The following is a 27,227-nucleotide window of genomic DNA, read 5'->3' as shown; positions in this document are numbered from 1 at the left end:
GTAGGCGGAATGCTGATTTAAGCCATACATTCAAGACTAGTTCCTACTAACAGATATCACAGGTTGCATTCCTTCAATCAAAAATGTCCTGCCATGACCCCATAAAACATTTACAAACAAACCAACAAATAGAGTCTGCAAAACAGTGTTTACATCTTCTATTTGGATAGCACTAGTGCCTACAGCTTTTGAGGGAACATTGCAAACCCGTAGATTCCCCACTGCCACCTTCTCCCTCTTCTTCCTGACTCTCATTCACGTACCCAACTCACATTCAGGAGTTTTATGCACCTCACCCCCTGCCACCCACCTGCACCTCCTTTAGTCCCTCTTGGTTTGGAGAGCCTCTTTATTCCTTTTCCTCCTCCTCCTCCTCTTCCTCTTTACGCCATTTTAGTTTAATAGAGAAGTAAGTGCAGTCAGTAGCAGCCTTACTTTCTGAATGCTAAGCAATAACATGAACTCATGAAGAACAACATCCTTTCCTCTGTGTAAACATCATTTTTAATTTGTTCTCAGTTCTGTCCTATCTTCAGTCAGTTGTCATTTTCTTATTGCTGTTGTACTGTATCTGTTCTTGTCTTTTTGTGCTCGTGATGTGGGGTCTGCTTTGTTGAGCTGTTGTTGGGGAGATGTTTTTGTGTGTTACTTTGCTGGAGTACTGTACATACAGGAGGATTGGCGCAAACTGCGGAAAGGGGTTTTACAACTTTACTGGCTTGATTATTGCAATAGATTGATGGTCTTCTCAATAACAGAAATAATAATAATAATAATAATAAGGATGAATATATATATATATATATATATATATATATATATTATGAACAGCATTACTGGTACTGAATTCAAGACACATGAGGTCAACAGTTATCAGAAATCTAGCATACTTTTAGGTGACCGGCTTATTATTATTATTATTATTTTGTTTTTGTTTACTAAATGGTAAATCCATATATTCAGTTTTAACAAATGTGACTACAGTACTAAATACTGATAAAGCAAATGTAAGTAGGGACTGCACAGCACTGGAATGAAACAGCATTATTATTTAAAAAAAATTCAAATAAATCCTCCCCAGCAATTGCCCTATTTTTCTGTGATTATGTTGAGATGTGTTTGAATGTGTATGCAGTGGACCCCTGCTATTCGTAGGGTATACGGGGCCAGGTTGCCAATATATGTGAAAATACACGTATTATAATGCCCATTGAAACCCCCAAAATGCCTCAGAAAACATTGATCAACCTCCTATATTGTATCAAAATCTAAAAAATATTCAGAAAAAATATGAGTTTCAACGAACTCAGGTTCAAACCGCAAGTATGTGGGGGTCCACCGTAAAGGTACAATGTGAATTGTATAAATATTTCATATCTTATGCATATGTTGCAATGTGAATGAAGTTTATTAGTTTTTTTGTTTTTTTAAATACATGAATCAGAAAAGACAATAATACAGGGAGATGTGTTACAAGGCAAAAGTAGTGGATGTAAAGGAAAAAGCCACATTTGATGACTTGTATGGCAGGTTGGACAGTAAAGAGTAAGAGTTTCAGAGGAGCAGAGAAATAGCGATGGGAAGGGTGGGCAGCAGGTTAAGGTGATTAAGGATAGATGTACAAATGTGTTGTGCCAGTAATCAAGTCAAATCAAATTTATTTATGTAGCCCTTAATTACAAAAGAGTTTCAAAGAGCTTCACGGGCCCACAGTTGACAAATCTTAGTAGTAGTGTAGATGGAAAGAATACTGTTGAGGTGTTGATAAATGTGGAAAATGAGAGAGGTAGAAGAGCTGATTGTTGTGGACCAGGTGGGAGCAATCATTTGAATAAGACAAGTTAGAAAATCACTTACGAGGATGGAAAATGGAAAATGGAGCTGGTCCTGATGACATGCCTGTGGAGGTATAGAAACATCAAAGAGAAGTGCCTGTGGCACTGTGGAGTTTTTGACCAGGTTGTTCAATAGAATTCTAAAGGTAGAGGGGATGCCTGAGGAATGGCGGAAAAGTGCTGGTGACCATTTTTGTGGGAAATATAGACGAAAAGTCCATCACTAACACAATCAAGTAGAAGTAGAAGAATAGTAGTAGTGGAGGCTAGACTCAGGACAGAAGTGAGTATTTGTGAGCAGCAGTATAGTTCATGGTTCATGGCAAACACATTTCATGCATTGTTTGGGTGTGACAGACATGTTTAGAGTAGAGGTGCATCCGGGATCAATTCTGAGCCCCCTAAATTAATACCTATGTTCAACAGATGGAGGAAAGTGTCAGCTGTGTTAGGTGATACAAAAGTGTAATGTCCATAAGAAAATGTTGAGGCAAGTCATGATGTACGGCTTAGAAACAGCGACAAAGAAGAGACGACAGGATGAGGAACTGGAGGAGTTGGCGGAGATGAATATTTTGAGATTCTCTTAAGGATTGATAGTGAGTACAGTCTATTGGTAAGAGGGATGATGAAGATGAAGCTGACAGACAAGATAGCTAGAAGAAGACCGAAGAGAAGGTTGATAGATGTAGAGATTGAAGGAAGACCTGAGGGCATTTGGTGTTTGCAAAGGAGGATGCAGAAGACAGGTTTAGAGAGAAAAGAATGACCCGCTGTGGGGACCCCTAATGGAACAAAAAAGTACAATAATAGGTTTCTGATCTGTGTCTATGAAAGAAGTTTATCCATAGACATGGTAAGTCAGGTGAATAAATTAGCGGTTTTGACATTAAGGCATGCTATTCCAATGTGTTGTTACAATTCTAAAATCAGAAATATGTTTAAACTAAAATTGTCATTAGTGTATTAAAAGCTTGTTATTGATGAGTTCCTTTGCCTGTCTTTGTAAGCCTTTCGTTTTGGCTGTCTCTCTCTTTCTGTCCCTGCGCTCAAAAACACTGACTCCAAATTTATGCTATAACAACTGTTGCAGAAAATGTTGGCATTCATTTTGTTACCGAAATCATTTAATTACAGTACAACAGGAGCTATTCAACATCCATCACATGTAATACTGTACATTAAAGTTGAACTAAAAAGTCACAGTCTCTATATAATAGTCTGATTGACACTCATGTTGGCAGTTACATTTACAGGCTGCCATCTACTGTATCTAAAGACTCGTCTTATACTGCACAGCATATAGCAGCAATGGAGCAGCTGCATCGTTGTTATTTGCAAAGCTACCGCTTTCAGCCATCACAGCAGCCAATGTTGCCAAACACCCCACAGGCTATACAGTATGATGATTTGGATCTGTAAATAAACAATGTTGATTTTGCAACGTGCACTTTCACGTGCTTCGCCGTCGTTCTGCTTGCGATCAAAAAGGAATCAACGTTAGTCAAACATTAGCAATGAAATCCATCAGCAGCTGCATTATCGACTGCTCCTCTGCTTTTTCAGCACAACAAGTGCAGGCTGCAGTGGGAGCGAGGACTGTGCGTGGGTGAGAGGCTCTGCTGATGCTGCTGCAGCTGGTCCTTTCCCCGCATTCGCTTTTTATAGCCAAACTGCTCATTTGTGTCTCTTTTACGTCACACATTCGCGCACACACATTCGCGCGCACACATATATAGAAAGCAGATCCGTTCATCCTCTTTTCCTCCGTGACTCACGCATAATTAGTCAGAGCAGCAGTAAAATTCGCCTGCTGCTTGTCTCCTGTATTGTCTGTCAAATTTACACTACCTAGTATGAAGGCGACACTTTTTTGACAAATGCCACTGGCATTAAACCCACTGGCACTAATGTTCTCAAAAGCTGTGGCAGTGGGAGTGACTACACACATACAATGAGTAAAAAACATACAATAATTATTACTTCATTTGTTAAATGAAATAATTCACATATGCCAGTTCCGGTCTTCCTGTAATCTTTCATACCTTTCTTGCACAGCTTGACAGTGAGATAAAAAAAAAGTGAGGGGGAGCTGATACTTGTATAAACCACCACGGCGTAGGTTCAAGTCCGGGCTTCGGCCTTCCTGTGTGGAGTTTGCATGTTCTCTCCGTGTTTCACCAGATACTCTGGTTTCACTCCCACATTCCAAAAACATGCATGATACACTCTAAGAACAGTTGGGTCAAAAGTAACCCAAATATGGATCAAAAATGGACCGATCCACTTTATGGGTCAATTTGACCCAACTTTCTGGGTTGTTTTATACAAAATGACCCCATTTTTTGACCCAAGTAAAGGATGTAACCAATATTTATGAATTGTTTTATGCTGAAAGACTCAAAGTTTGGCCAAATCGACCCAAGTAGAGGATCTGTCCTTTTTTTACCCATAGTTGGGTTGGGTGAGTGGGTTCATTGAAGTCTCTAAATTGTCCGTAGGTGTGAATGTGAGCGTGAATGGTTGTTTGTCTGTTTGTTACTTGCGATTCCCAAAAGATAGCTGGGATAAACCTCCAGTAAAACCGCAACCATTGTGAGGGAAATTGGTTCAGAGGATGGATGGATACATATATTACACTCTAAAAACAGTTGGGTCAAAAATAACCCAACTATGGGTCAAAAATGGACCAATCCTTGCCTCAGAGATCCCAGACTTGAATTCATTGAGACATACAAACCACTCCACCATTATAAGGTGATGGCTCAGGGAGGAGTGTTTATAATAAGAAATATTATTATTCATTATTCTTATTATTATGTAAAAAAAAAAAAAAAAGTATTTATATGTGTCTCAATTAGGTTCAGGATAATGATATTAGAAATCTTCTTTTCATACACGTTCTTATGCACTTCCTTGTCTATAGCCAGTGTGTTGGTGAACTTAATCGACTCCTGGAAAGCAGATGTGTGAATTAGCCTGAGAGAAATTTCAGACCTCCTTTAGGCTTACTGTGAACATACGCCCGCACACACGCATACACACATACACTTTCTACTCTACTAATTAGCCAACACACGGTACCAAAACTTTACACGAATGGGGAGGGGGGGGAGGGGGGAGGGGGGACAGTGAATATGGGAACTAGAATATAATTTTTGCTGTTAGATCTACTTTATATTATTTATGTTTGCTTTGCACGCTCCATGTTCTTAATCAGCCATGCACCAGCAGGACAATTTAGTGAGTCCAGGAACGCAGACAGCCGTGATGGTAATTGCTTGTTGACCTGCATAAATTACCAGGTACCTCAGGATGAGTGGAGCGGTTTCTCTCCTTTGGGGAAGGAGGATGACATTCCATGTCGGAGGATGAGGAGCGGCAGCTACGTGAAAGCCATGGCTGAGGATGACAGCGGAGACTCAGACGGGAGTCCCAAACCTTCGCCCAAGATGCAGGCACGACGTGCCAGCTACTTGAAAGCCACGCAGCCATCACTGTCTGAGATGACCACGCTACAGTAAGATTTTTCTTCCAGCATTTCTTAGGTCTGCTTGCATTAATCAACACGGTTGTCATCCTTTATTCAATTTTGCGGAGGTCCATGGAAAGTATTTAACTTGGTCAAAATTTTTACCGCGAAAAAACTAATCTTGTAGGATAAAAATAATAATAATAATTATAGTGTATGAAAATTAAATTAGTTTCTTCCAGGTGAGAAACTCGGTCATCTGGGCTGCTGTTCCTCCACATTGAGAGGAGCCAGATGAGGCGGCGTAGGCGTCTGACTAGAACCCTCGCTAAATGGAAGACGCAGTGGATGGATGGATGGATGATAAAGATTTACAGCTTTGCACATGTTTTTAAAAGACTGCTATTATGCTGAACACAACTTACTTGCATCTTGTAATACTTAGAAAATACTGAAATCTGACAAGCAGTATCAACCATCTGCGTGAGGATTATGTGCTTGGACCTCACAAAGCTACATAACAAGTCCCTGGGAATGTCTAATGCAGTATGGCTGGTTTGCTACTAGCACTAAAGGATGAATGAACGTGTCTCACATCCAAGACTCAAGACCCAAGACTCGAACCCACGTGACCACTGTCCCTAGGTTGACTCATGTGTAATAACGAGCAAAATAAAAGCCCGGGCTGTTAACTTCCCGGTTAGTGTTACTCTTTCAGCTGTTGAGGAGTTAGGTTTGACTAATGTCCAGTGCTTTTGCGCAGCACAACCTGGCAACCGTTACACAGTCACACTTAACAGACTCCATTTATTGAATTCAGTTCACAAGTGATAAGAGTAACAGTATAACAGTCGCCTCTTAAGCACATCATCCCGCCGCCCCACCCTCCAGGCATGACTAATCGATTTACCCTCAATAAAACTGTTAGACTTCTATAACAGTTGGTTTAGGTGTGGATTGATTCATTCAGGCATGATTCATTTGTTGTGCCTGTAGAGTAAGGCTCAAGGATGACGTAAGAAAAAAAAGCAAATATGTTATGGTCTCGAATACTACATTAGCAACAGAGCTTACACAATACCCCATACATTATTAAAATAATAATAATAATAAAATACAAGTAATTAAAAAGTATTATTAATAAATAGGATTTATTGTAAATGAAGGTTATACCGTACGGTAGACATTTTCATATTGCGTTATGGTACTGACGCCATATTGGAAAAAGTTCAGAACCAAAATACGTGTGTGACTGACGTCTTTGCTCATTTGGGACATGAGAGGATTTTATCCTTGCAGTCTCACCTGTAGTATCTGATCTCGAGGCGAGACCAGTCAAAAAGAGTAATGATATAAATAATGATAGAAGTCAAGTAATGATATTGGCCAATTTATCTGGCCTGCATGTAGAGTAGATGCATAACACCTGAAGCTCAAGATAACCCATTCACTGCCATTGACGGCTATTGACGTCAAAAACTATTTCTATTATTATTTTTAAAAATTTCCACTATTGTTAACAAGAGTATGAAGACCTATAATTTTTTTCTTGTACATTTAGAACAGATATAAAATGTATGATTAATCGTGAGTTAACTATTGAAGTCATGCGATTAATTACAATAAAAAAAATGAATTGCCTGACGCGATTAAAAAAATAAAATAAAAGATTATTAAACAATTAGGAGTGTCAGGCGATTACATTTTTTAATCGCAATTAACTCACTCACTGCCATTGACGGTTAGAAATGTCAAAAATTCATTTGAACTATTTCTATTAGTTGAACTTTTTGTTTCCACTTTTGTTAACAAGAGTATGAAAACAACAGATATAAAATTTGTGATTAATCGTGAGTTAACTAGTGATGTCATGCGATTAATTACGATAAAAAAATTTAATCGCCTCTTGCCCCTAATTTTTAATCCCCTTTTTTAAAAATGAATTGCATGACTTCACGAGTTAACTCATGAATAATCACACATTTTATATCTGTTCTAAATGTACAATAAAAAAAATCTAGGTTTTCATATTCTTGTTAACAAAAGTGGAAAAAAATGTTAAACTAATAGAAATAGTTCAAATGAATATTTGACGTCAATAACCATCAATGGCAGTGAATGAGTTAAACAAATTTAGGCATAATATCTTTCAAATTATGCTGCTGTTATTGTAAACGTGTGTTACATGTGTTGCTCACAAGACTTCAAATTGTTCTGTGAGGCTCAAACTCAAACACTGCTCTTATCTCTCCCACAGGATTTCATCAGAACATTCCCCAAAGCTACAGATCCGGAGCCACAGCTACCTGCGCGCGGTGAGTGAGGTTTCAATCAATAGAAGCCTGGACACCCTGGACCCTAAAACCCTTCTCGACCCCAAATCGTTGCTGTCCTCACCCCAATATCGCTCACGCAATGAAAGCTACATGAGGGCCATGAGCACCATCAGTCAGGTTAGTTGTGCTGCCGAACTATATACAGTATCTTCAAGTTGTGTAGTCAAATACACGGTGCTTAGAAAATGTACTAGACTGCCACACAATTAAAGGTTTTGTTACAGCTGCCTTACATTTACATCATTGGTTCTTATCGGGGTTTTTTTTTTTGACTGAAATTATTTTATTAATACCAGGATAACAATCTCATTAATATCCACAGTTTTTACAAATGCATTGTTTAATTAAAAAAAAAAAAGGAGAAGCTATTATTAGTGTTATTCTTTCTTGTATTTCTGAACAGATATTTCCATGGCTGATTGTATGCTTGATTTAATTTATGACTTCTCAGATTTTGTCTTCTCAATTTTTGTTTTTTTGGTAAATCAATAACATAAAATAAAAGTGAATTCAGTTTGAAATTCCTCATTCCTGTTAAAATGGAATTATGCGTCATTGAGACAAAGCATTATGATGCTGGATGGTAATTACAGGTGGTCTACTACATTTATTAAGCACTTTAAATGGCTCAGTAACTTATACATACACACAATATACTGTATATGTGTATATGATCTGTATGTTCATACCAAAGTGCAGTACAACCATACCAACTCAAAAAAGAATGAACGCAAGTAAATTAGGAAAGAACACATTCTTCCACAACCAAAATTACCAATTGAGGTACATTTTATTTAGAATAATCACGGTGTGTAAATGACCACCATTATGAAAACATTTACTGCGCAGACAATGTTTTGAAAGCACTATATAAATAAATATGGCTTGACTTCGCTGGCATAAGGCTGTGTCCTTGCAGTTCCAATACCATCACTTTTCAGGAAACCATAAAAACAAAAACATATTCGTCAACTACAATCCACACATTTACTATCACTTACCTATATATTCATCAAATATGTATTTATCAATAGAATAACAAAATAAGGCAAAATAACGCCCCTCTGCACTGAATTCTTTATTCTTTTTTTGCACATACAAGGACTTTGTAAACAAATCATGTGCCTTGTTTTTGGAGTGTGTAGGCTTGCACGCGTTTGTAGCTTTTGCAGACAGCAGCCCACATTTTGCTGGAAAACGACACAATCATGGATACACTTTGCTTAATAGTTTCAGATTTTCTGTAATGGTTTCCTGGTAAAGTGTTACGAGGCTATACGTTAAGCAAATTTAAATATACTAAACACAAATATAAACTCAACACTTTTTTGTTAATTTTTTCATGAGCTCAGCTCAAAAATCTAAAGCTTTTTCTACGTACACAACAGGCCTATTTCTCTCAAATGCTGTTCACAAATCTCAGGCCCCGTCCACACGAAAGCCAGTTCCAATGTATCCTCACAAGTTTCTTACCGTTTAGGCCGTTCGTCCACACGATGGCGCGGTTTTTGGGCTTGAAACCGGTCACTTTTGAAAGTGGAAAGATTTCAAAACGCGCCCCGTACGCGTCCGTCTGGACACCATATGCAGGATACTCCTCCAGTGATGACGTAATGGTCGCAGCTCGATGACAACAATATTACTTCTTTATTCCCACATTTAAGAAACGGTGTTGTACTTGAATCGGCCGCCATTGTCACTTCTCCTGTGTTCGTCTGTTTCATGTTGTTTTGATACATGCAAAACCATGTTTGGGGAACAAACTGTCCGTCTCCTTCGCTGATTCTTCTTCTACGCTTTCCGTTAACTCCCTGTGGCTGCGTTACAGCGCCACTCCAGACTTGGCATATACATTACAGCCGTTAAACGTCCTCAGCGTCTTCTTTTGGACACACGCAAGTCTTGAAACGCTTCTGTGTGTACGAGATTTGTTTGAGGAACGAAGCCGGCTTTGCTTCCGTCTGGACGGGGCCTAAATCTGGGTTTAGTGAGCATCCACCTCACAGGTGTGGCATATAAAGTTGCTGATTAGACAGCATGATTATTGCGCAGGTGTGTCTTGGCCTCTCCACCTAAACATGTGCAGTTTTATTACGCACCACAGTGCTGCTAATGTCACAAGTTTTGAGGAAATGTGCAATTGGCATGTTTACAATTGCAGACCACGTGTAACCTCACCAGTCTAGGATCTTCAAACCTTCACACAAAAAACGGACCACGGCTTGCCATCGCTCCTAGTGCAGAGGACTCCCAAAATGTCTCGGTAGGAGAAGTCCTCACTAACACAAATTTTGGCAGATTTGTGAACAATATTTAAAGAGAAATAGGCCTTTATGTACATAACGAAAAGGAGATCTTTGAGTTGAGCTCATGAAAAATAGGAGCAAGAGCAAGTGTTGCGTTTCTATTTTATTCTGTGGTTGCTTTTATTTAACTGTAGAAATTTGCTATCAAAAGTAGGGATTGGTAACCATGGATATAAAGCCTTTAGAACTTACATTACATTATAAATTACCGGTAGTAAAGATTTTTCTTCACAAACAACAATGCACCTCTTCCACATCAGCCTTCCTTTGCACCACCTTCAACCTTACCTTGAACCTGTATTTTTACAACTTCCTGCATGTGTCCTAATAACCATTTCCCCACTGTCAGCTCCTGACTGTTAAAAAGGCTCGCTCATGGGGTAATGCCTCCATTTAATTGAGCTAACAATACAATCTCAGTTAAACAACTTGACACAATCGGGTTTGGTAATGCACAAGGGGTCCATTCAATTACAATCCACTTGGAATTGACTTTATTTTGAAAATGAAGACCGTTAAGTATCTAAAAGGATAGATCCAGATGGCTTTTTGCAGGAGGCATGTTTGCTTATATGTTTGTGTTAAAAGAGAATCTGTTCATTTCATTGGTCGACTGACCCTCAAGAGTCAGTGTGTTCCCATTATCCTTTCAGAATTACCACTTGAAACACCCCCAAAGCTTGATTACAAATAACCAACATTGGCAAAATTACACTGCAGCAATTTAATCTCTATAACATCGTCTTCTTCAGGTAAGTACAAGGTGGAACATTGTGATTAGTTTTTTTCCCCTCCAAATCTACTATCAGTATCCCAAGTTATGTCAAGATCGTGACAAAGCAGTAAATTAGTTTTTAAATTCCTAACTCTTATCTGTGATGTAAAAGGGAAATTGAGGTCCTTTTATTTCTGTTGATCATATTTGAGAGGTTCTGTCTTAAGAGTGTATTCAATTAAGTTAATTTGTGTTATGACTTCGACAAAGGCCATAAAAATAGAGAGATAGATAGAGCATAAATTTAATCCAAAAGTGATTTAACTTATTCACTGCCATTGACAGCTATAGATGTCAAAAATTAATTTTAACTATTTCTATTAGTTTAACATTTTTCCCACTTTTGTTAACAAGAGTATAAAAACCTAGAATTTTTTTTATTGTATTCGAACAGATATAAAATTTGTGTTTAATTGTGAGTTAACTAGTGAAGTCATGCGATTAATTACGATTAAAAATGGTAATCGCCTGACAGCCCTAATTTTTAATAATCTTTTTATTTTTTTTAAGATGATTATATCTGTTCTATATGTACAAAAAAAATCTAGGTTTTCAAAAAAAGTGGAAAATGTTTAACTAATAGAAATAGTTCAAATGAATTTATGACGTCTATAGCCGTCAATGGCAGTGAATGATTTAATAAAGTAAAACAATCCAAATTAAACCAGTTTATAGCAAATTTTAACAATTCAAACTAAGTTAAGGCTCTACAGTAAAGTACAGTACGTGAAAGTAAATTATCACACGGTCTGTACTCTGCTACAAGGCTGGGGCGTAATTAAATGATCTTACAGCCAAGATTTAAGTGACCCACTGAATCTTGAGTGCCACAAGCATCCCAGATCACCTAATAAAAAGCACAAACAACAGCACGTTAACAAAAATGACACCTCTCAGAGGACCTCAGGGACCCTAACAACTCAAATGGTGTTCCCTTTGCACTCCACACTTCAGAAATGAGTATGTTAACAGAAAATCAGCTTACTTTAAAATTGCACTTTTTAAGCATTGAACTGGACACGCATAAAAGTGAATGTGACTTATTAATTTGTAAATCATTTGATTACAATGACTGCATCAAGCCTGCGACCCAATGACATCACAAAACCATTGAATCTTTTCTCATAATGTGTTTTGCCTCAATTCTGTGTCACGAATCACCACTTATTACCTTCCAAATACCGTCCTGATAATGAAGCATGGTGGTGAAAGTATCATGCTGTGTTTCTCAGCATTTAGAGAATGTCTCATCCAGAGCTCCGATTTGAACCAATGTCGACAAAACGTATTAACTCATTTGCTCCCCAAAACGTATAAATACGTTCTATTTCAAAGGTTTTAAGTGTCCCAAAGACGTATTTATACGTGTTTTATGTTTTTTTTTATGCTCGAGCATACAGAAGGCTTTGATGCAGCCTCTCAACTGCAAAGAACGGTTGAAGAAATTGTTATTACACAAATGGCCAGCAGGTGGCAAAAGAGATGAACCAGGGCCAAGTTGAAAAAAAAATATTTTATTTACATTTCTAATTAGATTTGTGAATAATGATGAAACTTAGCTATATTCTAATGCTAATTGCTACAAAACAGAAACAGATAAGAGTATACTTTTTTTCCTGGTGAAAGAAGAGACTCTAATCTTTTCTTTGGTAGGTCCATGTTTTTATAGCAATAGAACCCAATATTCTGTGGGCCTTGCAAAATCAGTCAAAATCCAGTAAAACAGTGATTGCTGCGAGTGAATGAGTTAAACTGCTTGTTTATATATAACAAATGACAGAAAACCATTCAATTTATTTTGCCAAACTGTTGCATCTTTTCCGACAATAATGTGCAAAAAACTCTCAAATTTTGTTTTTGCTTTGTCATTATTGAATGTGCAAGTAACAGACGGCAGCATACCAAATAGGAAGAAAATAAAGGGGTCTGACAGCAAGGTTTCAAAATACGGTAGCTTAACATGGTATATCGAAAATGTTCTGTTTTAAAAGAAACAACTTAAAGGAGAAAAGGATGTCCTATAAAAAAGTCCAGCACTAATGACTAATCAAGCGCTTCAGTTGACCTGTACTTTTGACAGGTCTCTGGCCTTCTGAGCAATTAAGACTCACCAGTGTCCTTTATCCTGATTTTTGTCCCTCGATTTGTCCCTTCTCCTTTAATCGTCTGTCTGGGTTTGCATCTTTCTCTTCAGTTGAGTGAAGTGGAGGTGAATGGGCAGATTGAGCAGGTATGCGAGCAGGTCTACAGCGAATTGCAGGCTCAGGCCATGGAGGCTGCCATGAACAGGATGGACAGAATGGACAGGATGGACAGAATGGACAGAATGGACAGGATGGACAGGATGGACAGGATGGATACCATGGATACGTTGCCCATGCCAGGATGTTTCCGAATGAGGAGCCACAGCTATGTGAGAGCGATTGATCAGGGCTGCACTGGGGAGGAGGAGGGAGAAGGAGGAAGACCACTGCTTCTGCTGCCGTCCTCTCCACCACGTACATCTGCCACGACTGTCAGGACCATCCAGAACAGCACAGGTAGGATGAACTGTGCCTGTTGTTGAACTGGCAATGTGATGCCTTTCTTAGTACAAGTTTATAGGAGGATCCTTTGTTGACATTTTTTAGCGCATGCGCGATGGTTGCGTGGCAGAAAACATAGCTGGCTGTATAGACACAGCGTATACGAACAAAGTTAGCGGGCGAAATCGGTTTACGGAGAAGCTTAATGTATGTATTGGCGACAAAACTGTAACTATTGAAGGCCCATATGAGACGTGGGATGATGACAAAATGTTGTCCAACTCACCTGTTTCCTGGCCACACATCTGCTTTTGGGGACATTTACTCTTATTTAATACAAATTCCTGTGCAAAGCTGGGTAATTATTCTTCATGGAAGTGTTCTTTGTGGTGCCGAAGGGAAGGACGGTCTATCGCATTACAGTTAAGTTTGTGGAAGTACGTCACTCCAAAACCATCCCAGCAACACACTCAAAAATAATTAGTTCCATGGGGGAATTATGTCAACAAGCAGCACACCTTTTTCTTTCTTTATTTTTGGAAATGCAGTGACTTTAGTACAGTGGCATTTGTCTTGCGATGCGAGAATTTCAATGGCATCTGGTCTCTAGTTCACAGTTTACACAATTCTTCTTTTCAAATCCAGTCTTGGACAAACATGCAGTTATGTTACGTAGCATTAGCATACTAGCATTGTAGCACCTTTAATGCAGCTGTCAGGATAGGACTTAACAACTATAGCTACTGCGTACACAAGTGAGGTCGGCAGGTATCAAAACACAGATGCAGAATGCGATATTTATTCGGATAAGATAAACGATATGTGGACACCCAAGTGAAAAACTAGGCCTCATTTATAGGAATCCATAACACAATTCTGATACTTGTTGCCTTTTGATCCTCTGTTCGGACGGCTTTTTCTTTAGCCTTCTCATTTAACGATCCAGGATAGCCCATTTCAAGACAAAGAACAAGTCAGGGTGCTTGTCGATCGCGCTTTGGAACACCTGAATAAGACCGCAAAAAAATATGACTAAGTGGATTTTATAATGCACAAACTCGATTTTTTTTTTTCTAATCCTCTCCAAATAACAAATATATAGTCACAAGTACTTAACTCAAGTTATACCCTCCCGGCTCGCAGCCATTTCTTTCATTTTTCGCGGCCCCTTTTGGTGGGAATACGATAAAAAAAAAATTTTTTATCAGGCCCCCGACGGGCCGTACAATTGATGGCACAACAAGAATGAACCATCTGCTTCTCTGTATCCTCCTCCAAATGTGCAAAACCATGGACCTCCATGTAAAACACGTTGTTTCTTGCCACACAATTTCACGTGATGCAACGCGCGAAACATAAACAATACGTCACACAGGATCCTCCTATTACAGTTGTCAGCCACTTTGGAATGTGCATTATTGCTACCTACAGGGACAGAAAGAAAATATTAGAAGGAACAAATGAAGACATTTTACATTTTACTTCTACTCGTCAAGTGCATTTCAGAGCCTGTACTCTTTTACTTTTACTGGAGTAAATATTTGAATGAGTACTTGTACTTTTACCAAAGTTGTTTTTTTTACACAAGTAATTGTACTTTCACCCAAGAAGAAAATGTGAGTACTTTTCCCATCTCTGCATCTCACCCAACAATCTCTCTGGATTTGACACATTTATTTCTTCTTCTTTGACGTGTATAAAATGTTACCACGTACGGAAGCATAGAGCTGCCAATGTGGAGTAAACATTTTTGGCTTGCGAGTATGTTCGAACGTACTTGCGAGTACGTTCTGACGTATTCGCAAGTACGTTCGAACGTACTCACCAGCCAAAAATGTTTACTCCACATTGGCAGCACTACGCTTCCATAACCACGTGACCTCAAACATACAAAATAATAGTACTCTTGAAACAAGTAGTCCAGTGGTTTAACAGATATTCGGAAAAAAATTATTGTGTGAGTCTGTTGTCATTTTAATATGAACTGCATTTTATTGCTAAACAAATCAGTTGCTATGCAGATTATTTTGGGGGGACGGTAAATCCTTAACGGCACTTTGTGGAGTTTGTCACTTTTTTACACACGACTGCCACCTCTGGCCTAAAGCATAACTGCAGCCTCTGTGTTAAGCTCGTGCAGGGTGCTCGTGCAAATACGTGCGTTTGAATAAACTCTTTATTTGATCAGTTTTCTTTGTCTGAGCTGGAGTTCGGGATGTGCTCGAAGTCGGCCTGTTGTTTTTTTCAGTTTCCGTCCCAATTGTGTCGTACACTAACACTAAATGTCCGCGGGGACAAGCATGACGTCACCATCCACCACTACACTCCCCACAACCAAGAAACTGCGGAGTGTTTGTCCCGAACCAAATACAACAACAATGCACCTTTAAACTAATTGTTCAGTATTGGATTAGGCATTGTGTACAAAGAGTAAAAGTGCAAATACCTCTGGCATCGTATTCCCTGAGTTTTCTTTTAAACCGATTAAGTATCAAAATAAGAACATACCGTGGTGAACGCCATTATCCTGGTCACATTATCGTGATGACGTATCCCGTGCGTAAACGAAAGCCGCCTTAGTTCATTTCAATGGGAGTTTGCTGACATGATGATCCTAAAAAATCCTCAGCACGTCAGGTTTCATGTCATTCCGTGTGGGGGTGGGGCGCTGGGGGGGGGTGGCCTCTCCTAATGTGGGCAAAAGCATGCTTAGCACACAACATGTAGCTTGGCCTAGCAGAGTAAAAGTCACCCGGGTGTTTACAGTCCAGGTTAGGGACCCTCCACAAATTACATTTGGCAATGGTGACTTAACTGGTAATTTGAGCCTCTGTAACATGCAACTTGTAGACGGTCCCCAACTTCGACTCGCTATGAGCCGGCCGGCTGAATTAGTTGGCCACTTTCATCCGGCTTTCGGCTGGATACAAATCTTTGGCGAGTCCTCCATGGCTGTACTGCTTTTGAAGAAGTGCTTCTTCGCTTTAGGGCATAATTCCACTTTTGATGTCCGCCGTGGGACACAATAATTCCTTGTGAGTGGCATTGTCATTTATGACAAAGCCGCTAATTCTAATGAGTTCATTCTAATTGTAATTCTATATATGCGTGTTTTACGCACGCGACACACCATGATCACGTGACTGTCCAAAATGGCTGATACTGTACATAATGCAAAAATACTCATAAAAAGTGCTATAAAATCATAATCGCTCAACATAAATTGACAATTTTTTCAGGGAAGAGTTGAAATTTTTCACAATTTCAATTTCACAGAATAGCTGGTTCGTTTTTTATAAGTCGTGTATTCCTTGATTGAAAATAAAGACACAAATTTCTCTCTATACGCCTGTTGTGTAGACTGTCAGTACAAAGAATTAATCAAAGTCCTGATGTGATGGCAAAGACAATTTGACAAGTCATTCAGGTCATCAAAAACTCATGCACATAAACCCAATATTCCAAAAGTGCAACTATTATATTATCGCTGAAGTATATGCTGTGCTTTGCTATTAGCCACTATAATAAACCACAAAAATAATTGTATATATTCATCCATGACATTCAAATGGCAGTGCCCCAAGGGACTTTGTGTTGGCTGTTTGGGATTGTCTTTATCTTCAGTCTGTTACAGATGACCTACATTTCTTGCTCCACCGGGAATTCGTTTAGAAATACATGTGCAACCACATTCGCACATCCTTTAGCATCTTAACAGCACACTGGAAACTGAGCTCCTTATAGATGAATGGACATGTTACTGTAAATGGTGCTTCAATGACCAGTGAACTGAAAGTACCCTTACTGGCCGAATGCAAAAGTGAATTATTGCTACAGGACTTTTTCTCATTATGGTGTATTTTTATTTGTGGATTAATTCATTCATGCTTGAAAGTGTTGGTATAGTGATTAGTAAATGATTTGCTCCATCCAAACATATTGGTCATTTATTTAACTGATCTCAAGCTGTAGGAATCATGTTTTAAAATGTGAAATTGTATGTTTAAGCACGTATTTACTGGATATTAACCGATTTGTAGCGACAATTATAACCAATCAAAGTGAGATTTAGGTTGAAGCTTTGGCACATGGCTTAAGAGACTACTTAACAAATGAGCCACTGCTGCTCCTATATAGTCTTCACTGAATCCCCACATCCTCCTTAATTGTGAACTGCCTGAAGAGAACCCACAAAACCACAAGGAGAAAATCCTCTGGAGGATATAGCATTGTTTCTTGATGACATTACATTTGGCCAATCTAAGAAAGCCGGGATTGCATAACAATTCAATCAAAGACTTTGAAAAGCAAAGAGGCTGTTTTTAAAGGCTTCAATTTCAAAGTTGACCAGTGAACCATTATACAATCGTGCTGATTCATTAAAAAAGGAAAAAAAAAACATGGTCTGCCCTGACCTTGTCTAAAAGTCGCCTATTCTGCTGAAATTCTTGAGTTGTGACAAGCCTGTTTGGTCCTGGGAAAAGAAGAGTGAGAACAGAAGCATGAGGATGAAGGAAGCTTCTAAATTTAACAAATCTGCACAAAAAAGGCTTGTCACATTTAGCCCTCAGGCCCCCTTATGGCCAATACTCGCACATTGTTTAGTAACACAGAAGCAGAAAAGAGAGAAACTCAAGACATCTGTGCCATCATTTGGGACAGATTAGAATTGTTATCCTCTTCAGACTGCAATTGTTTTTTGTTTTTGTTTTAAAAAACAAACTACTGTAATTACAGGCTTTGTAATTAATTCAGCTTGATTAATCACATTTTAATCATAGAGCATTATTTGCCCTATAAGTAAACAATATTAAGTTGAAATGGCTATATTAGATGTGTTTTTTAACTCTGTAAAAATGCATTTAATTGCCTTTCAATACCCTACAGTACAAAAAGAAAAAGAAAATGTCCCTAGTCAGAGTTGAACAGACCAATGTTAAAGTGCTATTTTAGGAAAAATTTTTGTGTACGTTTGTCCAATTTTGACGTACTACCAGTGCAAGAGAAGACGAGATACAGCAGCGTGCTGTCGCAGCCCGTCTTTGGCAGTGCCGAAGTTGAGACCACGTTGGTCGGTGCAATGTTCACATCAAAGAGTCAGACTATGTATGGGCATTGCAAATTAGCCTTAACATGCACATTTTGCAACCAATTTTTACTTTATTGCTAACGTTACAGCACATACTATCAATACGGACTGTTTTAAAAAATGTGACCAAAAAATAATCTTACTGTTGAAAGTTATTCCCAGGTTATTTCATACATAACGTTTTTGTCTTCCCCCTTTGTCTTCTTCTATCATTTTTTTTTGTTTTTTATTGTAGTTTCATCTTGTATCACAACATATAAGAAAACTCCTCCCCCAGTGCCACCGCGAACCTCCACTTGCTCGACAGCCTCCAAGCCGTATATCTCCATCACGGCACAGAGCAGCACAGAGTCTGCACAGGTGAGCAGCAGCAGTCTCAGTCTAATATGTGTCTCACCAAACAATCCATGTGGACTTGAATTGACTGCACAGTAGGGATCATTGTCAGACAATTTATGAGTTATGAGGTCTACCTGTTCTGGGCAAACATTAAGGACACAGCTTTATTATGAAGACCCGGCAGATACCTTTAAAAGTGCATCTTTGTGTCTGACTCCATTTCCCTTTTTTTATTTAAAGCAAGTATTTCCATTAGGGGTGTCGAAATGAGTGCATTGATTTTAAGTGAATTTGTAGTTCCTTTAACACCACTATTTGTTTTTAATGCACTATTAGTGACGGTCTCTTACTTGGAATTAAAACTGGGGGAATTCCAGTCACAACGCAGCAGACACGTCCACGTCAAAATTGAGCAGTAATACATTTAATAATAATGCATATATTTGTGAAAACTGGGGTCAAGTTGTAGTTTACCATTTAAAAAATGTGCAGAATTTCAAAAGTTACTTCATGTTAAAGATTAGATAGCTCTTAATATGAAAAGGAAAATGCACTGAGCTGTCAATAACGTCTTACAAATGCAATTATGCCATCTAGTGGCAGAAAAATGACCTCAACACAAATCAAGATCACACTCGTTTCTTATACTATAGTACATCTTTTTAATTTTAACTCAATTTGATGAATTATTCTGAAACTACTGTAAAGATGCAGCCATATTTCTATTAGTTTAACATGGTTTCCACTTTTATGATAAAAAGTATGACAACTATTTTATTGTACATTTAGAACAGATATCAAATTTGCAATTAATCACAAGTTAACTATTGAGGTCACGCAATTATGATAAAAACAATGTAATCACCCGACACCACTAATTTCTATACAAACAAAATGTTTTAAATACTGTAAATAGTCCAATCTCAAAATATAAAATGCTTCGTCATAACTTGAATGACAAAGGTGGAATGTGAAGGTGAACACCCAACAACAATATAATCTTTCTTAACTACATTTACCTGCAGCAAGGCGTAGGGTGACGTTTGATTCTAGTACTTTGAACGCAAGTCTGCTTACCTCTTTTAAATGACCCAACAGATTCCGAGGCTTATTTCCCGCAAATATTAGTCCAATTCCAAATTTGATGACCTTGGGGGAATCTATCGATCCATGTTCTTTCTATACAGCTCATTGTGTTCCAGTCACAGTCACTTTTTTGTCATCTGTTAAACTGATCATTAATGCTCCAAACAAGTAAATAGTGAGTTTACAAAATAGCTCACAATAGGGTTTTCTATGTGCCTAAACTTGGCACGGTCAAGTAATTTACTAACACGATGGATGGGGTATCATTTTTTATTGTGTTGATGGGATGTTTGGGGGAAAAGAAACATGCTTTTGCAAACCAACCAGGACGCGTACATGGAAGAAGAGGGACCGAGAGGTGACATGACTATCCAGTCCGGGCTCAGTAACTCAACTGAAAGCATTGACAGCATGAAGGCTTTGACTGCTGCCATCGAGGCTGCCAATGCACAGGTGGGTTGCCCTCGTTGCTTATACGGATGTCTTTCTTGTTGTACAGTGTACAATTTATTGTTTTGTCCGCTGTAGATACATGGACCAGCCAGTCAGCATGTCAATAACACCACTGTGACAATCAACGCCCCTGCAGCCTCAGTCTTGAGCAGAGGTCTGATTGTTGAAGACCACCATGACGAGTATAGGAAAGAGGCACTCAGGAAGAGCAAATGTCTCTCCATAGGGATCCAGGTATTGAACACACACACACACACGCACACACACACACTTGATCTAATGAGCATAATTTTTGTGTGAAAATAATTTCGCAAAGATGCACAAAGGGTACACAGTTCTTTGTTTAAAATAGGCCAATTCATGATGATGATTTCTGGGTGGGATTTGGGGGGGACTGCAGGTGGATGGACCAGAGGAAATTCTGGACGCAGAGGACCCATCTAAGTTCACCTCTGTTGGGGTGCAAGTGGAGGATGACAGACGGTGACTATTTGCTTCTTTGTTCTAGTTGCACATCTGTTCATGTTTTATTTTGTAAAATCGATGCATGATTATTAGTCTCAGTCTGGTGAGTCACCTCCTTTCTCATCAGACGAAATTGCTTCTGACTAGTTTCAAGCATTTCTTAGTTTCCTCAATATTTAATTTCTGGAATTAAGTCAGATGTGTTTTCAAAGCTAAAGCATTATACTATTTGTTTACTTGTGGTTTTTTTTTTTGCTGTTTGCTTGGTTTGCAAAATGTTAAATATTAACGGCGAAAAATACTGCAGTATTTTTTGTATGTTTATCTTCATTACGTTTTCACTTTGCATAACAGAATATAAGAGACAGTTCTCCAATAAATACGACTACATAGGTCGTTTTGAAAAGGTGCGAAATTACGACCAAGTGTTAGGTATTTTTGTTTAGCGACCTCTATTGGCCATGTTAAATAGCGCAAAAATCCAAAAGTGAGATTTGAAGCTATTTGACTGAGCTATTTGGCCAGTGGTTGTTTTAGTGTTGTCTACATGTTTTCTTGCGGTCTACAACCTCACTGAAACGTCATCCTAACCCCAACCATTAGTCCATGACTGCGAATTGACATACATGTGTACAGTAAAAAAAAAAAAAAAACACTATGATCATTACTGGCCCGTTAGCTCAGTAAGATAGAAATTCGTCTTCTGACCAGATGACCTGGGTTTGATTCCTGTTACTTTTTTTTTCGCTATTTAACATGGCTGATACAACATAGTCGATAGAGGTCGCTAAACTACAATACGTAACACTTGGTCATATTTTGGTGCATGGTAAAACGACCAATATGGTCGTTATTGTTGGAGGACTTGTTGGAATATACCTCTCAATCATTGATTTGTTGTTTCCTGTAGATGAGATTACATTATATTGAATTCATAAACACTACTCAGTACTCACAAAAAGTTAGGGCCATTAGGCTTTTAGGTGACCTCACTAGTCTAAACATGACATTCTTAATATTAGATTTATAGAGTTATGCAGCAAAATCCAGACGTTTTTATCCTTCTCAGGGGGCGGCCATTTTGCCACTCGCTGTCAATGAAGATGACATCACAGTTGCTCAAAGCTCAGACAATGACCAATCACAGCTCACCTGTTTTATGAAGCCGAGTTGTGATTGGTTGTTACCTGAGACCTGAGCAACTGTGATGTCATATTCACTTGCAAAATGACCGCCTTCTGATATTGATAAAAAACGCTGGATTTATAACTCATATTCAACTAACGCAATATTAACCAAAATACCGTGTTTACTAGTGGGGCTGCATAGAATATACTATTGTCTAGAATTGTTTTTGGGGAGGGGGTGGGGGGTATGACTTTACTATAACCTTTACAGGTGAACTTAATTTGACCTTCTGTTCCTGTCCAGCTGGTCGTTGTTTCAGTACTTTTTGCACAACTTTATGTCCTCTAATGAGAAGCTGAACAGCTAATTTGCAACGGGTGTTTTAGCAAGCAGGATGCTCTCAGAGGAAGTGGCCTGACTGGCCACTGAGGTTAGCATCACACTGTCATCAACAGGTTGAAAAAGTGTTAGAGAGACTGGGAGTATCACAGAAAGGCATAGAAGTGGACGCCCTTGGAAATATTTGGGTTGAATCAAACACTTCCTCAATGTCCAGCTCCTTGTTCGAAAACATTGAGTTATGCAAAAAGTACAGAAATTTTAAACAGTTGGTCACGTGCATTCATTTTCACCTGAAAAGGTTGTAGTGCATTTTCGTTTCAGCCTGAAATTTCACCTGAAAGCAAAATCTTTTTATGAGTATTGTATGATCCTATATAAGAAATGGCGCTACTAGTTGTCATTCATGCAGACGAGAGAGCTATTAGTTAATCTGCGTCTACCACTAGAGATTGAATGAATGCTGTTTGCTTTTGTCCGTTGGTCAGATATCGTCGCTTCCAACGCTCCAACAGTGTGACAGCAGCAGTACAAGTAAGATACACTGATCACACATTCATCTTTCATTATCTGAACATCACTTGCCTATTCATGGTTTGCGACTTGCAAATTCAACATTTCAGATTTATTGTGCAGAACATACTCAGTTATTTACTGAAAAACTTGCCTATTCACTTTTTGGGGATTCATTCTTAGATGGTCTCAGATGCCACAAGATGGCGCCAAAGAAAGCCCTATCTAATCGAAAAGTAGAACTACAGTGGAACCTCTGAGTTTGAACGTCTCGGAACTGGTACAAATCGGACTTCAACCAAAAAATTTGAGTAAAAAATGCCTCGTAGTTTGAACTCATTTTCGGAGATCAAACGCCCAAGCTAAGCCGAACGTACCTTGAAAACGGGTAGCCGAGTAAAGGCGAGCGAAGCCGAACAATGCCGAATGCTCACGTTGCGATAGTTGAGACGATGCATTGCTCATTTCCAGTCAGATTGTGAATACTTCTGAAGGTGCTCCATACTCGCGAGTGCATTTTGATTTTTCCACGACAATTTTCTTCGCCATGGGCCCAAAGAAAGACAACAATGCCAGTGGCATCAAAGAAAAACATACAGTGCTACGAACCACAGTGAAATTAGGAAGGAGATTATTGCGCCGTTGTAACTACTGTTACTACTTCTGTAAATTAGCTGTTCAACAACGTGCCTGACGTCAAACAACGTACACAAGGACCGCTTAGTAGTCTAACAATATGCCCAATGTAAAATACACAATTTCAGCACTGAACTAAAGCTAGCATTAACATAGCATTTATCATCCACTGATGCCATCACACCACAACAGGTAAGGTAAGGTATTTTTATTGTTTAAATACTGTACTGTACTGTAAATGTAAAAAACAAATTTAAATTAAAATAGGAATTTTCTGTTTTTGGAGTTTGGGAACGGATTAATTGCATTTACATTATTTCCTATGGGAAAAAATGTTTCGGAAGTTGAACAATTCGGACATTGAACACTTCGCAGGAACGAATTATGTTCAAACTCCGAGTTACCACTTGTACTTCATCTTTGTGCCAAGAAACTACTGAAGTGACACTGAATTTGTATTTTTTTTCTAAATCAAAACATCAGTTTGAAAGGATATATTTGGTGACCATAGTTTGTGATATATTCACGGTTTAAACATAAACATATTGTTTGGGGTTGTTTGGTTGTTTGTTTGTTTTTCAGTTATTTTTTGGCAGAGCTCTGTCCCTAGCCCCCACAGATTAGTGGTGAATTGTTGCCCTTTGCCAAATACCCAGTATATGACCTCCAAAGGATTTATTCACATTGTGTAACATTCTTTTTGGAACACTTGCCATTGTTTTTTTGGTCTTATTATTTTTATTTTTAAATAGGTCATACTTCACGCCACAATCCATCTTGGTGTGACAAGCTTTTAACCTAGTGTGCTCTCATATGTATATTTCATATTCTGAGGAGAATGTTTTATGGGTTTTGCTGTGAAGTACATGCTCACTAATTAATAATTAATACATAAAAGGCACTTTATGTATTCACAAAGCAATGCAATGTGGACTCTTAGAAAAGCTGCAGTACATATTTTCATGGTCAGCTGAGATCTGACACAACGTGGTCGTTTTAGAACCCAGACGCAGAGATAGAGGTTGAGGCTAAAGCAGCTTTTATTAAACAAAACAAAAGCTCCTCATTGAGAGGGAAAAAACAAAAGCTATTCAAGGTTAAACTAAAGGCGCTCCAAAAGGGAGGAAGTCTAAACTACAATCAAAACAAAATCACTCCTTAACTAAAACAATACTGTGGCTATTCAAAGTTACAAACCAAAGTTCTCTCAAGGGACAGGGCAGCAAGGCTGTGGACGGTAACTGGCTTTAGTGGCTCTGACGAAAACACTTAGGCACAAGACAGGTGAGACGCAGACCATTTAACACATGAGGGTAATGGGAGACAGGTGGACACAATCAGGAATCGGGGTTGACACTGACACCACACGAGGAAGGGCAAGTGACCTGAAACGAGAGGAGTCAGAATTTTCTAAATAAAACAGGAAATGACAAGACAACCTCACCGCGGTGTGACAAGATCTACAAGTTTTGAGCACTTAAAGGCAAGAACAATACGGAAAAGTGTAAACATGTCATATTTTAATATTGGGTAATATACATGACATGTATGACAAAGCTCTTTTTGTTTACGTTACAAAAAAAATCTCATGGCAGACCAGCAAACAAGTATGTCACAAATGGTGGATACACGTTATTTTATTGTTTTGCCTATTGCTAAATGTTGCTGGCTTGATTATTTGAGCACGGATACTGTATATTTAGATTAAACACACAATTGTTGGACAAAATAACTGAAATTGGATAATTTCAGATAATAACAATGGTCCTGCTGTATATTGCAGTGACTGTCAAGCACTGTGATCTGTATGTATGTATGTATGTATATATATATATATATATATATATATATATATATATATATATATATATATATATATATATATATATATATATATATATATATATATATATATATATATATATATATATATATATAGTATGGATGCACCGAAATGAAAATGTTTGACCGAAAACCGAAACCTTGAAAAAAAAAAAGGCCAATTTTTTATTATCAAAGGGTCGCCACGAGCGAATCAGTTGCCTCCATCTAACCCTGTCCTTTGCATCCTCTGCTCTCACACCAACTACCTTCATGTCTTCTTTAACTACATCCATAAACCTCCTCTTTGGTCTTTCTCGAGACCTCCTGCCTGTCATTTGGAAACTCAGCATCCTTCTGTCAATATACTCACTATCTCTCCTCTGGACATGTCCAACCCATCTCAGTCTATCATTGCATTTATTATAATTATTAAAATTATTATTACGAAATATTTATTTAGCACTGGCATTTTAACCAAGCACAATATAAATTGAAATGTGCCCACCCTGCAGACATGTTGTTGGATTGAGCATTTTCTGGCGGTTCGATTGCACTTTATAGTCAGTGTAGTTCGCACAGGCAGGCACAGATGCGTGCCGCGGGACGAGAAGCAGGGCACTTAAAATCCGCACAGTCACTTATCCACCAACGTTTAAAAATAAATTAAATACATTTGTTCGCACCAGCTAATCGGCTTCGGGAACAGACTGCAAAGTCACACTTGGCGTCCTGTACAGGTCTGTCGCCACCCGGAGATAGCGGTATGTTTCTGTGTTTAAAACGGTTGATAGCAATAGTGCTAGCATTAGCTAAAGTATTTAGCGCGGCCACCGGGATGCCGGTGAAAAATTGGAAGCGTTCGAGGGGCTCTTATAAAGGAAAGTCGCTGTACACGGCAGTGCTGTCTTTTTTCGACCCACTTAAATGTTGTACACCATGCGACGCCCCTCTCCTCCGGTGTGCGCAATGACCCCGGGAGCTGCTGCGACCGACCGGTGCAAACTCACACCGCGTTCGCTGTTTAATTCAAAGTTTCAAACAGACGCTGTTTTTTTGGTTGCGTCACCACAACATCCTTTTTCTGCCATATTCTTTCGGCTTTAATATTATTTATGGTGTCCGAATATTCGGTGCATCACTAATAACATATATATATATATATATATATATATATATATATATATATATATATATATATACATACACACACACAGAGTATGTGACATGTTTGGTGTGCCATGAGTTATAAAAAAAGAAGAAGAGAGAATTGGATTTATGAAGCGCTTTTCTATTCTACACAATGTCAATTTTTGTGCATTCTCAAGCAGGAAGACAGTGGGACTACTAATACTTCCACTACTACTACTACTACTACTACTACACTAGTTGGGTCAAAAGTAACCCAATTATGGATAAAAAAAAAAATGGACCGATCCACACTATGGGTCAATTTGATTGAACTTTCTGAGTTGTTTTATACAAAATGACCCAATTTTTTATCTGACCAATATTTATGAGTTGTTTTACATTAAGAGACCCATTTCTTGACTCAAAGTTGGGTCAAATAGAAATAGAAATGCTATCAACCGTGAAGATCGGTCCACTTTTGACCCATAGTTGGGTTATTTTTGACCCAACTGTTTTTAGAGTGTACTACTCCTACTACTATTTTGACATGACTTGATTTTCATCCATTCTAATAGCCTAAATATATCTTGTATATTCTTGAAAAGTACGATGTAGAACACAACCTACCCTTCCGCCACATACAATGAATGCAATTGTGATTTGCTTGCCTCAACCAGGCAGATCTGGACTTGCCGGGCCTGCTTGACATTCCTCTCGACTCTTCTGACACGGACTTGGAAGTCCTGTCATCTGGCGTTCTTTCTCGTCAATACTCCCGCGATGCTGCCTCCTCAACCGTCAGCATCCAGGGCTCAGGGAACCACTACCACGCCTGTGCCTCTGATGAGTATGAGGATGTGGGCTTTGATCCATCCATTCTTCCCCCTCCAGACCCTTGGATAGATAGTGTCAGTGATGAGCCACCAGATGTCAGCTACAACAGCTCAGCTATCTTAGATGTAAGTGGCAGATAATGTG

The 27,227-nt window shown here is 38.6% G+C and overlaps 1 protein-coding gene across 5 annotated transcripts in view; it reads left to right on the top strand.

Moving 5' to 3' along the window:
- Window positions 1–27,227, top strand: part of dlgap1a (discs, large (Drosophila) homolog-associated protein 1a) — a 72,835-nt gene that overhangs the window by 31,417 nt on the left and 14,191 nt on the right. For all 5 annotated transcript variants that reach the window (XM_086094199.1, XM_086094180.1, XM_086094173.1 and 2 more), the window contains exons 3-11: window positions 5,141–5,355; window positions 7,565–7,760; window positions 12,919–13,264; window positions 18,574–18,698; window positions 20,091–20,216; window positions 20,292–20,450; window positions 20,617–20,699; window positions 22,637–22,682; window positions 26,927–27,208. In XM_086094199.1, coding sequence (XP_085950325.1) covers window positions 5,141–5,355; window positions 7,565–7,760; window positions 12,919–13,264; window positions 18,574–18,698; window positions 20,091–20,216; window positions 20,292–20,450; window positions 20,617–20,699; window positions 22,637–22,682; window positions 26,927–27,208 — 1,578 coding nt within the window. The remainder of the gene's footprint in view (window positions 1–5,140; window positions 5,356–7,564; window positions 7,761–12,918; window positions 13,265–18,573; window positions 18,699–20,090; window positions 20,217–20,291; window positions 20,451–20,616; window positions 20,700–22,636; window positions 22,683–26,926; window positions 27,209–27,227) is intronic.

Source organism: Leptonotus elevatus, chromosome 1 (genome assembly GCF_054856555.1).
Source record: "Leptonotus elevatus isolate MCC_2025b chromosome 1, RoL_Lele_1.0, whole genome shotgun sequence".
In the NCBI taxonomy this organism is placed as follows: Eukaryota; Metazoa; Chordata; class Actinopteri; order Syngnathiformes; family Syngnathidae; genus Leptonotus; species Leptonotus elevatus.
Note: the sequence above shows the minus strand (reverse complement) of the source record. Positions and strands in the feature narration are given on the sequence as shown.